Source organism: Bombus affinis, chromosome 9 (assembly GCF_024516045.1).
Source record: "Bombus affinis isolate iyBomAffi1 chromosome 9, iyBomAffi1.2, whole genome shotgun sequence".
Lineage (NCBI taxonomy): Eukaryota > Metazoa > Arthropoda > Insecta > Hymenoptera > Apidae > Bombus > Bombus affinis.
Window position 1 is genome coordinate 200,193 of NC_066352.1, and position 16,509 is coordinate 216,701.

A 16,509-nucleotide genomic window follows, 5' to 3' on the forward strand; every position below is an offset into this window, starting at 1 on the left:
AAACAGTTAAACTATGAGACATATCATATTTGCCACCGAATCGACAAATAAAATAAAAAAAAATAAGCGGTTAAAATTTAACGCTTTGTATTTAAAGTCTATAGAAAACTATGTACTAATAATTTTAATTTGTTTCTGCACTCAATAATATTTATTAAACAAAATTTTTTAAAAAATTATTTTTAGTACAAAACTAGTACATGAAATAAAATAGGGAAATTTATTCAAATAAAACATATCATGTGACGAAATCTTAAACTAAAACAAAATCGATTTGGATTAAATATATTAAATAAAGTATATCAACGTCTTTTCAACTTTTTCATATTATATTTATACAGATATAAGATTATAAAATCTATACATAAAAAATATATATGTGTTTCCTATTCAAGTAGTATCTTCATGGATATAAATAGAGAGTATATTATGTATAACAACTCCATAAAAGTAACAGCAAATAAGAAATTCGATATTAAAATTATCGATTTATAGTTGTATAATTCAGGGCACAATTATATAATGAACTTAAATATCGCATTTTTCAAATTTCTTGTTACAAAAATATAATAAATTTAAAGTACTTTTCTTCCTATTTACATGTTTAGTTGTATACAAAATTGAACATGTATCTTAAAGTGCTAAAATTTTACAATTATGTGTGGAACTAGTATCTTAATGCTTAAGTATCACATTTATTTGCAATTACTTGACTGAATGATATCGTTTTCATTTTTTCATACTGAGAATGAACAAAATAAGAAAACAGCGAACAAGATTTGAATCTCATATTATTTAGCGACAGATAAATGTAATAATTTCAGGCATCTAATAATATAAACATAAATAGAAATGTTAATTTTGATATCTTACATTAAACCTTTATAAAATCACATCGACAAACTCGAAAACTCCCTAACTGAAAATTTACTATTTTTTTCTTACAACATCGATAAATTACATGTGCAGTTACTTTTGCAATTTAATATTATTACCAAATTAAATTAGATATACTTTCTTACGCATACAATTTTCTACGACATTCTTGAGGAATTTCAGTGATTCATCGAATTCACAGAACAGATAATATAAATTTAGATTACATTTACATCAATGAATGAACTTATACTTGAAACTGATACTTTCATTTATTACACATATTACAAATATGGGCCTGATGTGAATCTAATTACTTATCTAGCGATTACGTTATTGTACAATTGTTAGTAACAATCGTGCCTATTTCTTTTCTTTGTTTTCTTCATTTGCACTGTTACTTTCATCGTGTTTATCGGTTAAGCTTAAAAAATGCGTTAGATGAAGAATAGATATTACGCTCGACATATATGACGCTACATCTTCTTTCTTCACTGTTTTTAATTGTGCTACAACCGAATGATATACTCGATTGGCAGTTTTCGAGGATAATTGACCAATAGTTTGTACTGTATGCAGAACTTTGTTCTCATCAGCAGATATAGGAGCTATGAAATAAAAATTTAGTAATTTAGAGGTTTATCCAATATTTTAATGTATATATAGAGAGAGATGATATTTTGTTAGATATTTATAAATAATACATACCAGGTGTGTTTTCTTCTCCTTCAACTGGAGGGAAATAACGATCTAATAATCCGTTAATGAGAACGCTCGTATTATCAACACCTTGCACTGCCATAGTACCATATGAATTATTCAATAACTCATTAGCTTTGTTTATACTAATTTCTTTGAATGTATATGCGTGTTGAGCTGCTGACTCTTTTGCAGCGTGTAATTTGTCGATTGTTGGTTGCAAGGAACTACTCATCACAGCTTTGGCAGCATCGTAAATCTGTATAGAATAAATGAGATTCGTTAATTATATGAATATGTACATTTAGATATTGTAGCCTGTAACACAGATATTTTATTGTATAAACGAGAAATGATATATTTTTGTTGCCTTATAATCTATTAAATATGACTAACATCTCCTAATTATTTCTTTAATAAAAATCTAATCGATTTTTAATTAATATAGTATTAGTACATTGTTTAGCATTTTTTCACATTTTAAAACAAAACGCATTTGATAAAAGATTCTACTATACAAATTCCCATTATCCAAGATTAGGGTCCTATCTCTTTGTTGAACAAATTCAAAATGCACTTTATGTCGCTCAATCCATTGTACTTTCGTTTCTTACAATTTTGTTGCATGAAGTATCTTTTCTGTATATCTTTCTTATTTCATTTTCATTAAAAGAGGTTTATAGTTTATTGTGACTTCTTATTACTCAATCTCTATCTCGATATATTTACTTGCTGAGGTGGTTGTTTCACGAACGGTACTTTCTGCTCGACCACGTTCAGACCTTCGCATAATTTTTGATCAACAGCAGTAATGTGTCCTTCGAATTTTTTTGCCAATGGTACAGTAAGAGGAGCAGCCGTTGCAGTTGCATAATTAAGTCCAGCTTCAGCTTGTGTCAGTGCCCAATTTATTAAATGATGCGAATCTTTCAAGTAAGAATATGTAGATCCAGTTTTCTCTATCGCCGAATGAACAACAGGAATGCTTTTTACGCGATTAATTACTTCCAGCTGAGGTGTACCATCAATTGCTTTCTTGTCTGCCATTTTTTCTGAAAAGTAGAACGAAGTATTGATGATTATTTAATAAATGATGTATTTATTATACAGATACAATAAGAAAAAATTATGCAAATACAACAACAAATAAACTAGACTAAATTCCTTAATGCTTTGGTCTGATGTAACTTGTTGTTCACTTTTAATGTTACAATCGTGTGGAAATTTTTAACAAATTTATAAGATATTATTATGACTTCAACGGATTATATTTTTATTTCTACTGTTACTAATCGCATAACCATTCGAGTCAATAAAAATAATCTTCGTTAATCATATTAATTGCGATTAAGCTATAAATAACTATTCATATTTAAAATAACATCCAATCAGTAGTAAATAAAAAAGTAACATTTGCCTTAAAAGCAAGATGATCGAATACGTTTATATTTTATAATTTTATTACGTGCTACATGCTTTTACGTATGTAACAAGAGAATAAATATTACCTCTGCTTTGCAAACAATAATAATAGTGAAATAATATAAAGATACAAATTATTTAATGAAAGTTAAAGATAACATGTGAAATTAAAAAATTAACAGTGTTGCTTAATTTCAAATAAAAATTTGCATGTAATCGGTGAATTAAGCGGAAGATTAAAAATACATAAGTATATTACATAAAATAAAGCTTTTTTACGATACCCAACTTTTCATAAGATTACTCGTATAATTCATAATTCTTTCGCTGTAAAATAAATGATACATTAAAATTGAGTACGCAGTTCAATGTCCATTATGTAGAAAGATAACAATAAATCATGACTTTTAATTTCAAACGTAAATAAATGCACGATATGATAGTACTTGTACTATATACTTTATCATTAGCAGTATTCAAATTCCAAGATTAAATAGTAATTTTATTATTAGATGTATATATTGCAATACTTCTAGATTTTATACAATTTTCAATAATATGTGTCATCAAATATTTCAATTATATTTTTCATGTTTTAAAAAGTGACAAATTTAATGTACATCTACCTCAAACCTATAAGAAAAAGGGAGGACGGAACAATTTATGAGATAGTACGTAACTATAGAATTGAATAATTTATGAAATAGTACATAACTCTAGAATAGAACAAACAATAATTATGAATGTAAGTACAGGAAGTACTTACGTAGTAGAGTCTGTTATAGCGTGTACGTTATCGATCTTTATTGCAAAATATTCAATCTTTTATGACTTTACGATAGGTTATGAAATTTCATTGGTTGATAACAATATGAAACGATAAAAATAGTATCAATATTACAATATTAACACAATAAATAGCCAGCCAAATTAATTAAATGATGACAATAGAATATAAAAACGCGTTAAATAATATAGATTGAATAATAATGCTATTAAAATATTATCAAATTAACGAATATATGATATATCATAAAAGATTACAAATGTTTCTGGTATCTTCTTTAAGGCTTCAACTAAGAAATTGAATGTCAATTTATATTTATTAGTCATTACTGTAGTTATATTTTTAAAACTGACAAATGTGTTTGATATGCATGCAACGAAATAAAAATTTTTATAACTGAAAAAATATATTTTTTGAAGAACATTAATTAAAAAAATAGAAAAAAAAATAGGGAGGAATAGATTCTGTACATAAAACATAAAAAATTTACTTAAAACAATCACAATTGTATTGCGAGTAAATATTAAAGTACGTATACAGTTCCAATTTATTCTACTTAACTTTTCTTTAGATTAATATTTAATATAACTACAAATTATAGTATTATACAATATATATATCGCAAATATCTAATGCGTAGATGCATCAAGTATTAAGGAATCAATCATTAAACATTATAAATAATATGACTTACTAATATTGTTGTGTGATACTTGATGCAACAGTTAGCAAAATATTAGTAAGAGAAGCGGGACGCACTATAGTTGACGATACACACGACAGATCCAGCAATACTGGCGATAGGTAGGCAAAAAGCTTGTGGTAGAAAATGATCACACAAGTGGGGGTAGACATTCTTCAGGATCGTAGAAACTTGTATGTGCTTACTTTTCTTCTGTTCCCAATATTCTGGGCAAATACTACAAAACACAAATTATTATAAGAGTTTACATTGATACTTTCTGCCCTTAATAATAAAATATTTATTTAACAAATATCACTAAATTTATTCCAATAATTATAATATGGAATGTTTGATACCTATTTCCTTACCATAATAAAATTATCTTTATTACACTATTATGTCGTATATCCAATCATTCAATGTACTTTATAATTTATAAAATTCTCAAGTTTAAATATTATAGATTATAAGTAGCTAAAAAAGTAAAATTTGGTAATTACATAATTACCATTTAATTATTATTTATTTACTATGAATTACAATTCACATACTACATTTCATTTTAAACAAAATTGCTGATTTTAATATATAGATTATAAAATTTTTTACGTGTGTAATAGCGATATAAATGTACTACAGTAATTTCAAGTAATAAAAAATTATAGGAAAATTTGTTGGTTACTGAATATATTATTTAATCGTGTTAATAACCTTCTGTATTCAAATAGAGTAGATAAAAGGGAACTTCGATGCGTGTCTACTGCCATGAACATGGTAGTGATTCTGCGCAGCTATACTACGTATGTGTAAACATACATGAGTAAAGATAGTACATATATACGAGACATCATCCATGACGTGGAGGTCACAACGTAATTCTTTTATACCTTAGAATCATAAAGAATACGTTGAATCCATCGATTCGTAATCATTTTGGCGAAACATGATTCGATCAATTTTTGATTTTAAGTAATTAAACGTATTGTTTTTTTTCGAGATATTTGATACATTAACGAAATTTGGGGTTACTCAAATTTATTTTTAATTCATTCCGATTTTTGTTTTTATTTTGTAAAATTGTTATTGTTACAGCTGCTGAATACTTATCACTAGTAGTTTTATAATAATTAATCTAAATTACTTAAGTATTCCAAATTATGTAATTATCTACGATTACTTTTTGATTAGAAGATGAAGGTGAAGGCCCAGAAATATTAAGAAATCAGTTAAAACAAAATATTATTATTACTAAAGAGAAAACTGAAGTAAAATAATACTACTGTTTAAGTCACATATACAGATTATTAAAAAAATTTCTAATAACAAAACCTTTTATAAAAACTAACAAATCTGTCCTTTTTCTAGAAAGTATAAATAAAAAAATAGTTTCAGCACAAGTAATTTTATACTTCCTTGTCAATATACAATTTTTATAAAAGCAATTATTGAAAATTATATTCGGCATGTTTTATTACATTTATTTAAAAAAACAATATAGTTCCTTTAGTATATATATATATAAAATATAAATATAATATATATATAATATATATAATACATATACTAAATATAAATATTGTTTTCATCAGATATTAGTATATATGAAAAAATTTAATATTAGAGTAAAGTATAAAACATATTTTTCGATACTTAATTTACTCTGATAATATTTCTCGTAAATTTTATGTTCCATATAATTTTATTATTTTAACAAATTTATTACATTAACAAATAGATTGTGTCTGTTTTCAAAAAGGCACTAAAGCACTATCTTCTACAGTAATACAAAAATAACAATATTTTGAATCACAGTATCTTATATAATCGCGTAGAATTATATATTTATGAGAGTTCTAATAACAAAACATTATTCTTGGAAACGTTGATCGTATATTTTTCATCACTGTCAATACAAATACATTTCAATCTCTTAAATATAATATATAATACTTATATATTTAAAAAATTAAGTTTAGGAAAAAAAGTGATGTATTACAAAATGCACGCTAGAAATAAATAGAAGGCTAATGGAATCGGTAGAAGTTTTTTTTCACAGTTATCACCAACGAAACATCAGTTTTGTTTCTTTGCCTCTGCGTTCAATGTAGTTTTCGAATTAGTCTCATTGGTCTGTATTTTGCTGTTTATGGCATGGCGGTTCGTTAATAGCAGAAACTGAACCAAGGATTTAATATAGGTTTTTAAATTATCAGCGTTAATAGTGCCTAAGTGAAGTACTATATTCGAATACATGCGACGAGCAGCTTTATTAGATAAACGTCCAACCGTTTGTAAGGTATGAAGAAGCTTATCTTCTTCGTTCGTGTTTATCTCTGAAATGAAAACAGAATTATATTAACTGATATTACAATCAAAATTATTCTAATGTAGTCGACTACATAATTTATAATCAAACTGCGGATTTTTTACATTTATGACATTTATAACACATATTTAGTAGGTAGGTAAAACAATTTTCCACGTAGATTCCATATAAACATAAATTTGCATAAATATTCGTAGTCTATTAATTTATTATTTAATTTATTATAGTTCACTATACTGTATGTAAATACATAATTAACTACTGTTGCATTAATTAAAGAAATGTGAACGTAACCCTGATCTATGATTTATGATTAATCTGAAATATTTAAATCCTCTTGTTTTTATTAATTTATATTGATACTGTATTATTACCATTTATAGGTTATGTATTATTGATATTATAAATTAAAGATTGTTTATTAAATAAAATATTTCACCTTTTGACTGCTCGTCCCCCGTCGCAGGAAAATATTTATCAATTAATTTATTAACAACGTCAGCTGTGCTGTCTAAACCTCGAACAGCTGCGCTACCATACTGCGTTTCTAAAATCTGATTCGCCTTACTCCAACTTATGTCTCTGAAACTCAAGGCTTGCGAGATTATTAATTCGTTGACAAGCGAAATGCTCATTACAGCTGGTTGAACAGTTTGTCGTGCTAACGTGTAAGCATTTTCTAGAATCTAAAACACAAAAAATGTACATAGTTAAAAAATATAATATTTTTTAATACTAACAATAACTTTATATGTAACGTTTTAATACCTTTTTGTCATAGAATATTTATATCATTTTACAGCGAAAATTTGTTGATACAAATTATTAATGAATGATAAAATACAATAATCCATGATTAAATATAATTATATCTTGAATAGCAAGATTAAAGGAAAGATCGCAGGAATCGTGTTTGAAGATATGATACAAATTTCTGATACATGTATTTAAGTTTAAAAATTCATGCAGTTATGACTTTTTAGATTCCGATGAAATTTTTATCTCGTTTGCCGGAAAAGGGGATAGATATCTGACCTGCTCAGGTTTCTCTTTAACCATCGGAACTTTTTCTTCGATTTTATCGAGACCACGGCACAACGTGTGGTCAACAAAGTGTATAGGATTCTCGAGTTTCTTGGCGATAGGAACAGCAATAGGTACCGCTTGCTTCGTTGCATTACTTAAAGAAGTTTCCGCAGTGGTTAGTGCCCAGTGCACTAGCTGATGACAATCTTTCACACGCAAATACGTCGCTGTTGATTTAGATATCGCACTTTCGACTACTGGAAGTTCCATTACTCGATGAAACACTTCGATGTGCGGTAACTGCATGACTTCGGTAGCCATTCTTTCACTATTTTGAAAAACTTGAGGCGATTTCAAACTCTGCAACAATTCAGATTTTTCGGTTTTACGATTTTTCGTTTTTACGATTTTTTTATTTTCGAAATTACATTTATAAAACGTTCCGTTTTGGTCCCTATTATATTATTTATTCTTTAATGTTAGAATCTAATATTAAATAAAATATTTCTTTTTCTATTTTACTTATTAATTGCCAATATTCTGATAACTTAATAATTCTATTTTTATTAGAAACAATTCTTTATAAAGACATTTGTATTACAGATATAATAATTTTATTGTATTACGTCTACGTTTTCATTCTCTGAAAAAGTAATTGTCAACTGTAACAATTTTAATCTTTGTGTTAAACTAAGCTTTAGAATAATATTGTGATAAGGACAGGAAATCCCTGTCTGATGATAATGCAGGTTCAATGCACTAGTACATGTATATATATGTATTCGCTATATATAGCGCTAAATATAACACTTTCTCAACTTTCGCTAGAATTCGCAATTACGTTTAGTAACGACTGAAGTTGAAAGTCAGTACGTAACACTTCAGAACAAGACAACTTTCTTATTTATTTATTATACTACTGCTAACTACTGCTAATACTATAGCTGTAATTGAAGTACTGTAATGTGTATCTATTTTCACATGTTAAATTATTAATTTCACCGGAGTGTAGTAAATGATACTTGTAATTATATTAACTAAATTATAATATTTTCCAAAACATAATCATGTATGAACATACTCATAAATCATTAATAAAACATATATTCAACTCATTTAATTTAGTTTCTATTAGTATTTTCTATTTCACTAAAAATATTTGCTAATTTCAAATGTTTATAAAGCAATTAGCTTGTGCATGTAGTAGGTATCTAATATCTAAATATGAAATAAAAATCGAACATAAGAAATTTCTGAAATTAAAACATATTTTGAAAATTTTAAAAACTTAGAACTTTTCAAAATTTTCTAAAATAAAATGTTGCTATGATACTTACAAGCTTTTGTTGTTACTTCCTTGTTTCTATAGAAGGCTTAGAGGGATTGGTCGCGAGTGCAACGTAAATAGAAATGTACTTGGTTGTACGCAGTCTTTACTCTTATAACTGGCTTACCGCCTGCGCGCTAAAGTTCGTTCATACGAGCCAATGAAAATCGACGAGAACATCTACAAGCGGTGATCAAACACATGCTACGAGGCTTCAAAGTCCGCTAAGACGACAATGCTTTCACGTTATCATTATTACTGGAACAACCGCTTAAAAATGGATGAAAATTCGTGATTAGCCACGAACATTGCAGCAACTATTAAGGACTTTATACCGACTTCTTTCATAACAACGCTACGTGGAGATTTTCATGTTTCTAACGCGAACAATTTAGTTGAACGATGATTTAAAGACTGCCGGTTACATACATTACATATATATATATAATATATTTCTAAATATATATATATATATATGTATGTATGTATATATTATATATACATTTATTTATATTTATATATATAAATATAATTATTTATATTACATATATATAATATACATTATATATAACATATATATAATATAATATTACATATATATATAATTATTTATATTTATATATATAAAAATATATATATATATTTAGAAAAGAATCATAGATTATCAAGGATTATTCATCATACCATGCCAGATATGTTGCTTAACTATGAGATAAACATTAGTCTTCTCTGAATGAAAATCGTGTTTCACTGAAACAATTTGAAAATCGTAATAGTTGCAACTTTGTAAGAATATAAGGTTACAAATAATTTGTTAAAAAAAATTAAATTTTAAGCTTTCACTTCTTGCATTGTGATTAAACAAAAGTTTATTCTATTCTATTTTAATTCTACAATTTTGAATAAAGTATACAGGAAACTGTATCTTTCCATTAAATTGTATCAAAAAGAAAAAAATTCACTGTTATAAAGCTTCTACGAGGTACAATTCATTACTAATCTAATTTTAAAATATAAACAACAGAGAAAACATGGTATATGTATGTACATTAAAGACTAGCAATACTAATTAAATAATTTATTTTATAAATATAATTTTGTTCTTTATTATTATTTAAATATATTTTTATACGTTTTTATGAATAACCCAAGAAATACAATATAAACACTTTTAATGAACTTTTAACGGGAACAATTTTATTTTAAGTTACTTGTGCATGAAATTTATGTTTTTATCTTTCAATGAAAAACGGCATAAGAAAATAAACAGAAGTCGATGTTTAAATAAATTAGTTATTGTTGAATTTCTTTCTTCGTTCATTATACGCCGCATATACATGTTTGTATGTTGTGTGTTACCGGTAATATAAAATACTGGCATTTCATATAATGCCTACAAAATCTATAGAGTGCGTGTCGTTTTTAGGCTGAGCATGAAATGTCTGCGTTGTATTAATATATTTTATACTTTCTCTAGGCACTGATTGCCACTCTCCGTAAGATGGTCGGGTAAAATACCATCTAACAGAAACCTACTTTATCTTTGGTTCATAGTATATATAGATTTAGAGATAGACAAAATTTGCTATAGTAGCACCGATAATATTTTGAGAATACCATTTATGACATTCTATAAATTTCTTAAGAATTATATAAAATGCCTGTATTTTACACATTACCTATAAAATATATAATATATATATATATATAATGTTAATTTTTTTAACGAAATACTATTTTTTTGTAAAGCCCTATTATATTAAATAATTTTTGTAAATTAATCTATAATTTAAATATAAATTTTTGAATTGTTATATAATTGTTTTTATCAAATTAACTTTACTTGAAAATTATTCCATAAAAAGATAGCAAACTTTCAAAAGAATAAAATAAAATGAGTTGTAAGTAATAGCATTTATATGTAAAAAAAAAATAACAAATAGTAGCATATTGTTTTGTTTTAAATAATGTTAAAATTTTTTGCAAAATCAATTCTTTATCAACAATATATATAAGTAAATATTTTACTATTAATAAATATTTACTATTTCTTTGAAATTTTATTTCTTTTCTTTTTAGACAAAATAATGTAACAACTAAAGTACCAGATTATCATTTTTTGGGAAAGATAGTGATTTTATTAAAGTCTGATTGTAGGAGTTAACTTTATAAAGTTTTTTGCTTTCCAACTTATCGTTAGTAAAATCTTACTATAGCTATATCATATATTATTTTTGTTGAAATTTTTATATCTTTTATGAAAAAATTTATAAATTTATATATTATCTTATTGGCTATTGCCACAGGAGATATAAAGATAAACTACATTCGGTATGAAACATACATATTTAATTACAAAAGAAAGATTCACTTGTTCATTTAAAAATTGTTGCATCCTGCACTATACCAATCATTTTTACGTTATTCTTATGTACATATAAAACTCTTACATATAAACAAGAATATAGACTCTAGACATTTTTTGATACTTCTTATTTTATAAACAGAAAAAGTATCTGTAATAATTTACTCTTCTTCGTAGTGAGATTAAAGTAAAATAAAGTAAAATCAATATTTTCTTAAATCATGTTCATTTCAATTAAATTAAAAAGTCAAACAAAATTTTAAAAAGTCATATTGTCATGTGAATAGCTTCATTGGAATGATACGTAAATTATAGATTTAGTATCTAAACTTCATTAAAATAATAATACTGATGCAAACAAACTTTACTTTTAGCTTCTGTATCATTTTACCAAGACAATGTAATAAATTATTCAGGTTTGAAATATTTCATTCAATGCGAAATATATCAAACTTAATATTGCAGAAAGAAATATCGCAAATTTGTGCCGAAATGACGGAAACGATCAATATAATAATTAAAACGAACTGAGCGCGATTCGATCTAACGATAAATTATTCTCCATATGAAATACTTCGTGTCTAACTAAATTTTGTCATCAACTGCTACCTTTACTCCATGGTTGTTCCGAGGCAGATGCAAAAATTAAGTAAAAACAATTGGTCGCCATATTTATTCCTGCTGCTAACCAGAATACTGTATGCCAACGAGCCAGTGTTTCCTACAACATAAAATGTAAAAAAATTATAGAACCATTTTTATAGAACGAAGTTTATTATCGCTAATAGTTATATTGTTGTAGTTATACTGACGTGTCCTTGGACTATATTTCCAATAAAATATGGGGCTAAAAATCCGCAACCATTTGCCGCAGCATTTGTAAGTCCATAAAGAGTTCCCGCATATCGTGGTGCTAGAGCAATATGATTCATTTGATTCCCTGCATAAATTGCACCTTGTAGAGATCCTAATCCAGCGAGCATCATCATAACCATCATACGATCACATCCAGCCCAGATAGCGCCAATGAAACTGAGACTGGGTCCTAATGAAGCCACTGTATTCCATAACTTGAACGATGCTAAAGGAGATATAAGCTGACGGGCAAGGAGGGCGTCTGCGAAACTTGAAATACCGAGTCCGACTAACCAAGAACTTAAATAAGGCAGTGCTGAAAGGAATGCGTCCTGTTGTACATCAAAATGCAAAATTTTATCCATATACGTTGGTAATTCTGTTAAAAGCGTATAAAATGACCATGACTGTCCACACTGAGTGATAGCTATAGCCCACATGGGCAATGATGTAAATACTGATAACCAAGGAACTCCTGAATCATTATCCTGTTTTTAATATACATTAAGTTAAATTTTATTCAGTTTGTTAGGAATGTAAGCTTAATTTTAAAAAATTGAAAAGAACCTCATCCTTCTTTTCCACACTAGCTTCAATGTATGCTCTTTCAAGAGGATCAATCTTTTTATGTTGTGCAGGTGTATCAAATACAAAAATTGTCCAAAATGCATACCACACAATACCAAGCCCTCCAAATAAATAAAATGCAAGGGGCCATCCACCCCAAAGTTCTAATGAACAGAGCCACCCACTTACTGGTAATGATATTACAGTTCCAAAATTTGCACCTGTATGAGAATGAATATAACAAATCAAATTTATCACACATTGAAAAAAGAATAATTACCTGCATATACTATAGCAGCAAATTTGCTTCTTTCTAAAGGGGGTACCCAATGCGCTAACATGCTATGCATTGCAGGGAATGTAACACCCTATTTATAAAATAGACAGAAAATTCTTTAAATTTTAAATTAATGTTCTTTTAAAAATTAATTTATTGAAGCAAGACATACCTCTGTAAATCCTTCTGCTACTCGTACAGCTAAGAATGGTATCAATCCTATATATGCTGCAAAAGGAGTAATTACAGTCAGTACAGCAGTTAAAAATACTCCCAATCCATATATTAGCTTTCCACCAAATTTCTCTGCCATTCTTCCACCTGGGACATTTGTAGCAACATAACCGATGAAAAAAGCTCCCAATATAACACCTTGTGTTTTCTCGTCCCAATCAAATTCTCCTGCACTCTTTGGAAATGTATATTACTTTTATTTTTATTGATAAAATTTAAAATCATGTATGTGAAGAAAAGCATAATTAATTGTTTTAATATTAATTAATTAAAAATAAATATTCTATTCAAAATATGCAGAAACATAATGTTAAAATGTTTTTATGAAACATTTAAAGATGATAGGTATATAGTAAGATAAAGGAAAAAGATGTAGGCGTTAAAAACATATCAATGTGTTAAGTCATACTAAAAATGATAAGTTTGCATGACTAATGTGATAATGAAGTAAAAACAATGTTGACATTTAATCTGCATCAATATTACGCATGCAGAATGCAATAGATCACTAACTTTAGTTCTATAGTTCTTACAAAATATAAAATATATCCATATATATCATATGCAGAAATTCTAAAATTGATATGAATAACATTTACTAAATTATATAATACATTATAAGCAACATTGACTTAAACAATATAACATTATTAAATAACTTACTGGTATGAATGTTCCATTAATTGGTTTTTCCTTAGGACAAACATCTGTGGTATTACTATCATCATTATGTGGTACTGCTGTTTGATTAACCATTGAAACAATAGCCACAGATAAATTTACTCTCATGGCATACACTAGTGCAAATCCTAAAAATCCTAAAAAGCCTAATGTATGCCTTGCTTTTATGCATGATTTTGTATCAGGGGGTATATCTGGTACAGTAACTAAAAGTACAATTTTGTTATTAGGTTTATTTCGATAAAGAGAATATAGAAACATTTATTTTAAAAAAATATAATGTTTATAAAATAGATTATTTTAATGATTTTTACAATTATTAATTAAATTTTTGATGTAAGATTTTCTATAATTAATAATTCATTATTTTATACAGTTATAAATATCTCTTTTTTCAAAATAATAATTGGCATACGTTATTATATCAAGATATAGATATGTATTTGAAGTTCAGAATTAATCAGCTAACAAATTAATAACTGCATCAAGCTCTTTAAAACATCCATAATCCTTTCCTATCCTTATTGAAATATTAAAATTCAACTCAATTTCCAACAAAAATAAATAATATATAATATCTTATTTTAAGTTAACCTGATGTATCTTCTGACAACTTTTTATACAATTTCTGATTCTTTCTTTTTCTTGACATCTGTTAGTATTTACTTCCATTCAATATATTCATTTACTTCTTACTGCAAAATTTTCATTCATATAGAATAATTTAAAAATAAATAAAAATCCGAGGAGCATAATTATAACGCGTTTTTGAAATAAGAAAGTAATTATTTAAAAAAGCTTGAAAATATAGTTTCGATCGATGCAGTTCACGTAAAATAATATATTCAGAAAACTTGACAGCTGACAATATTGTGGAAAGCTTATGTATCGTTCTGCCAATCCTTTGTTTCCAAACAATGCCTTCCTTTAACTTAGATTTTTAATGCTCCCAAAAAATGGTTGCAAACAAAATCACAATCATATTTGCTTAAATATTTAAGCAAATAGTTATTCGATTAATATGATAGGAAAATATTGGAAATAAACCTTTTTCCAAAAAATCATTGACGCACAAAGGCTGGTCGTCTCTTGAGACACTAGGATCCAATACTTCCATGTTGTATGATTTTTTCGCGAATACTCAACACTTTCACGAAGAATTCGTCGTTTCAAGCATCGAAAATATTTTTCGATTGTATATAATTACGATTGTTTCATTCGTCGCGTTAATGTAGTAACAAAATAATATGTAATTTAATAAAGAAATTTTGTAATGAGTCTTAGCAGCGATACGATGTGTGTTAAGTAATGGTAAACTGTCGTCTGCTGTCATCGTCGCTTATCGCTGGCACGAATTGCTGCGCGCTCACATATATATATATATGTATATATATATTATGCATATGTACTGAAACTCGATTGTGTGTGTGCAACGTAGGAGAGAACGCTCGTGCAGGCGCGTTTTACTTCAAAACTTTCTATAATTGAATATAATTGAAGGATAAATTGAAATTTGTAGAGATTATGTTGTTCACTCTCAAACAACGATGATCGAATAATATGTGATCCATATATATTCTGTGAGCTTTGTTACATTTACGTCATGATTAATTTTATTTTCTGACACAATTACGCAGAATTAAATAAGGATAAGAATATGAGAATTTTTTTATAATTATGTGAATCGTAAGACTATGAAGAAGTAATAAAAGCTGCACTGTTTTTGTAACAGAAACTATACGCATATATAAATTTTTGATAGAGCTTTTAAAGAATTACCAACTTATATGATGTTATTCACAGGAAAAGAAAAAATTACGAATTAAAATTTTTTGTGAATAAAAGGCTTTTATTTTTGGATATATTAATATAAGAAAGAATGTACACATGTACATTTGGATAATTTTATTTCTTAATAAATTTCACAGAACTTATTTGAATATGAAACATATTTTTTATTAATAAAAAAAAGTTGTGCTCTTTTTCTTAGATCAACATATAATTAAAAAGAATTTATGTTCAAATATTTAAAGTTTTGATACAATATAAAATATTGTGTAAATGTTAAATTTTTTATTATAAAAGATTACTTATTACGTAATCATGAAATAATTATTTATACATAATCCATCGAAATATAATTTTCAATATATCGCTCCAAATTTTTTTAGTAATTTTATAAGCTGAATAAAACTATTATTCTTAAAAGTAGCACTGATTACAATGCAATATGTAAAGTTTTTTCTTATTAATTAGGCTCCTCTATTCTCTCAATTTAATACTTAGCAATTTTTGGTGTTTATTAAAATTTCTTAAACATTAGAAATGTATAAATATTACTAATTATGTGAGTGGTCAATACCCTGCAATCAAGATAATATA

The 16,509-nt window shown here is 26.6% G+C and overlaps 4 protein-coding genes across 5 annotated transcripts in view; 1 reads left to right on the forward strand and 3 right to left on the reverse strand.

Moving 5' to 3' along the window:
- The window catches only part of LOC126920156 (cilia- and flagella-associated protein 45-like), a 35,812-nt gene that overhangs the window by 550 nt on the left and 18,753 nt on the right, over positions 1 to 16,509 (forward strand). The window lies entirely within an intron of this gene.
- LOC126920167 (lipid storage droplets surface-binding protein 2-like) lies at positions 309 to 4,672 on the reverse strand. Of its 2 annotated transcripts, XM_050730170.1 has the most exons (5): positions 4,479 to 4,672; positions 3,287 to 3,324; positions 2,305 to 2,627; positions 1,585 to 1,834; positions 309 to 1,484 (listed from the first exon to the last, which is right to left on the reverse strand). In XM_050730170.1, exons 1-5 carry the CDS (start codon positions 4,637 to 4,639, stop codon positions 1,240 to 1,242), a joined length of 1,017 nt encoding a protein of 338 aa, XP_050586127.1. In that variant the 5' UTR covers positions 4,640 to 4,672; the 3' UTR covers positions 309 to 1,239. The 2 variants fall into 2 exon arrangements, with proteins under 2 accessions (XP_050586127.1, XP_050586128.1); XM_050730171.1 differs by lacking the exon at positions 3,287 to 3,324 and having other exon boundaries at positions 4,479 to 4,619.
- LOC126920172 (lipid storage droplets surface-binding protein 2-like) lies at positions 6,337 to 9,520 on the reverse strand. The gene is made up of 4 exons (XM_050730178.1): positions 9,159 to 9,520; positions 7,831 to 8,181; positions 7,235 to 7,481; positions 6,337 to 6,802 (listed from the first exon to the last, which is right to left on the reverse strand). Exons 2-4 carry the CDS (start codon positions 8,140 to 8,142, stop codon positions 6,543 to 6,545), a joined length of 819 nt encoding a protein of 272 aa, XP_050586135.1. The 5' UTR covers positions 8,143 to 8,181; positions 9,159 to 9,520; the 3' UTR covers positions 6,337 to 6,542.
- LOC126920160 (sialin) lies at positions 10,422 to 15,447 on the reverse strand. Its single transcript, XM_050730148.1, has 7 exons — positions 15,175 to 15,447; positions 14,110 to 14,333; positions 13,385 to 13,621; positions 13,216 to 13,303; positions 12,936 to 13,156; positions 12,326 to 12,856; positions 10,422 to 12,234 (listed from the first exon to the last, which is right to left on the reverse strand). Exons 1-7 carry the CDS (start codon positions 15,242 to 15,244, stop codon positions 12,112 to 12,114), a joined length of 1,494 nt encoding a protein of 497 aa, XP_050586105.1. The 5' UTR covers positions 15,245 to 15,447; the 3' UTR covers positions 10,422 to 12,111.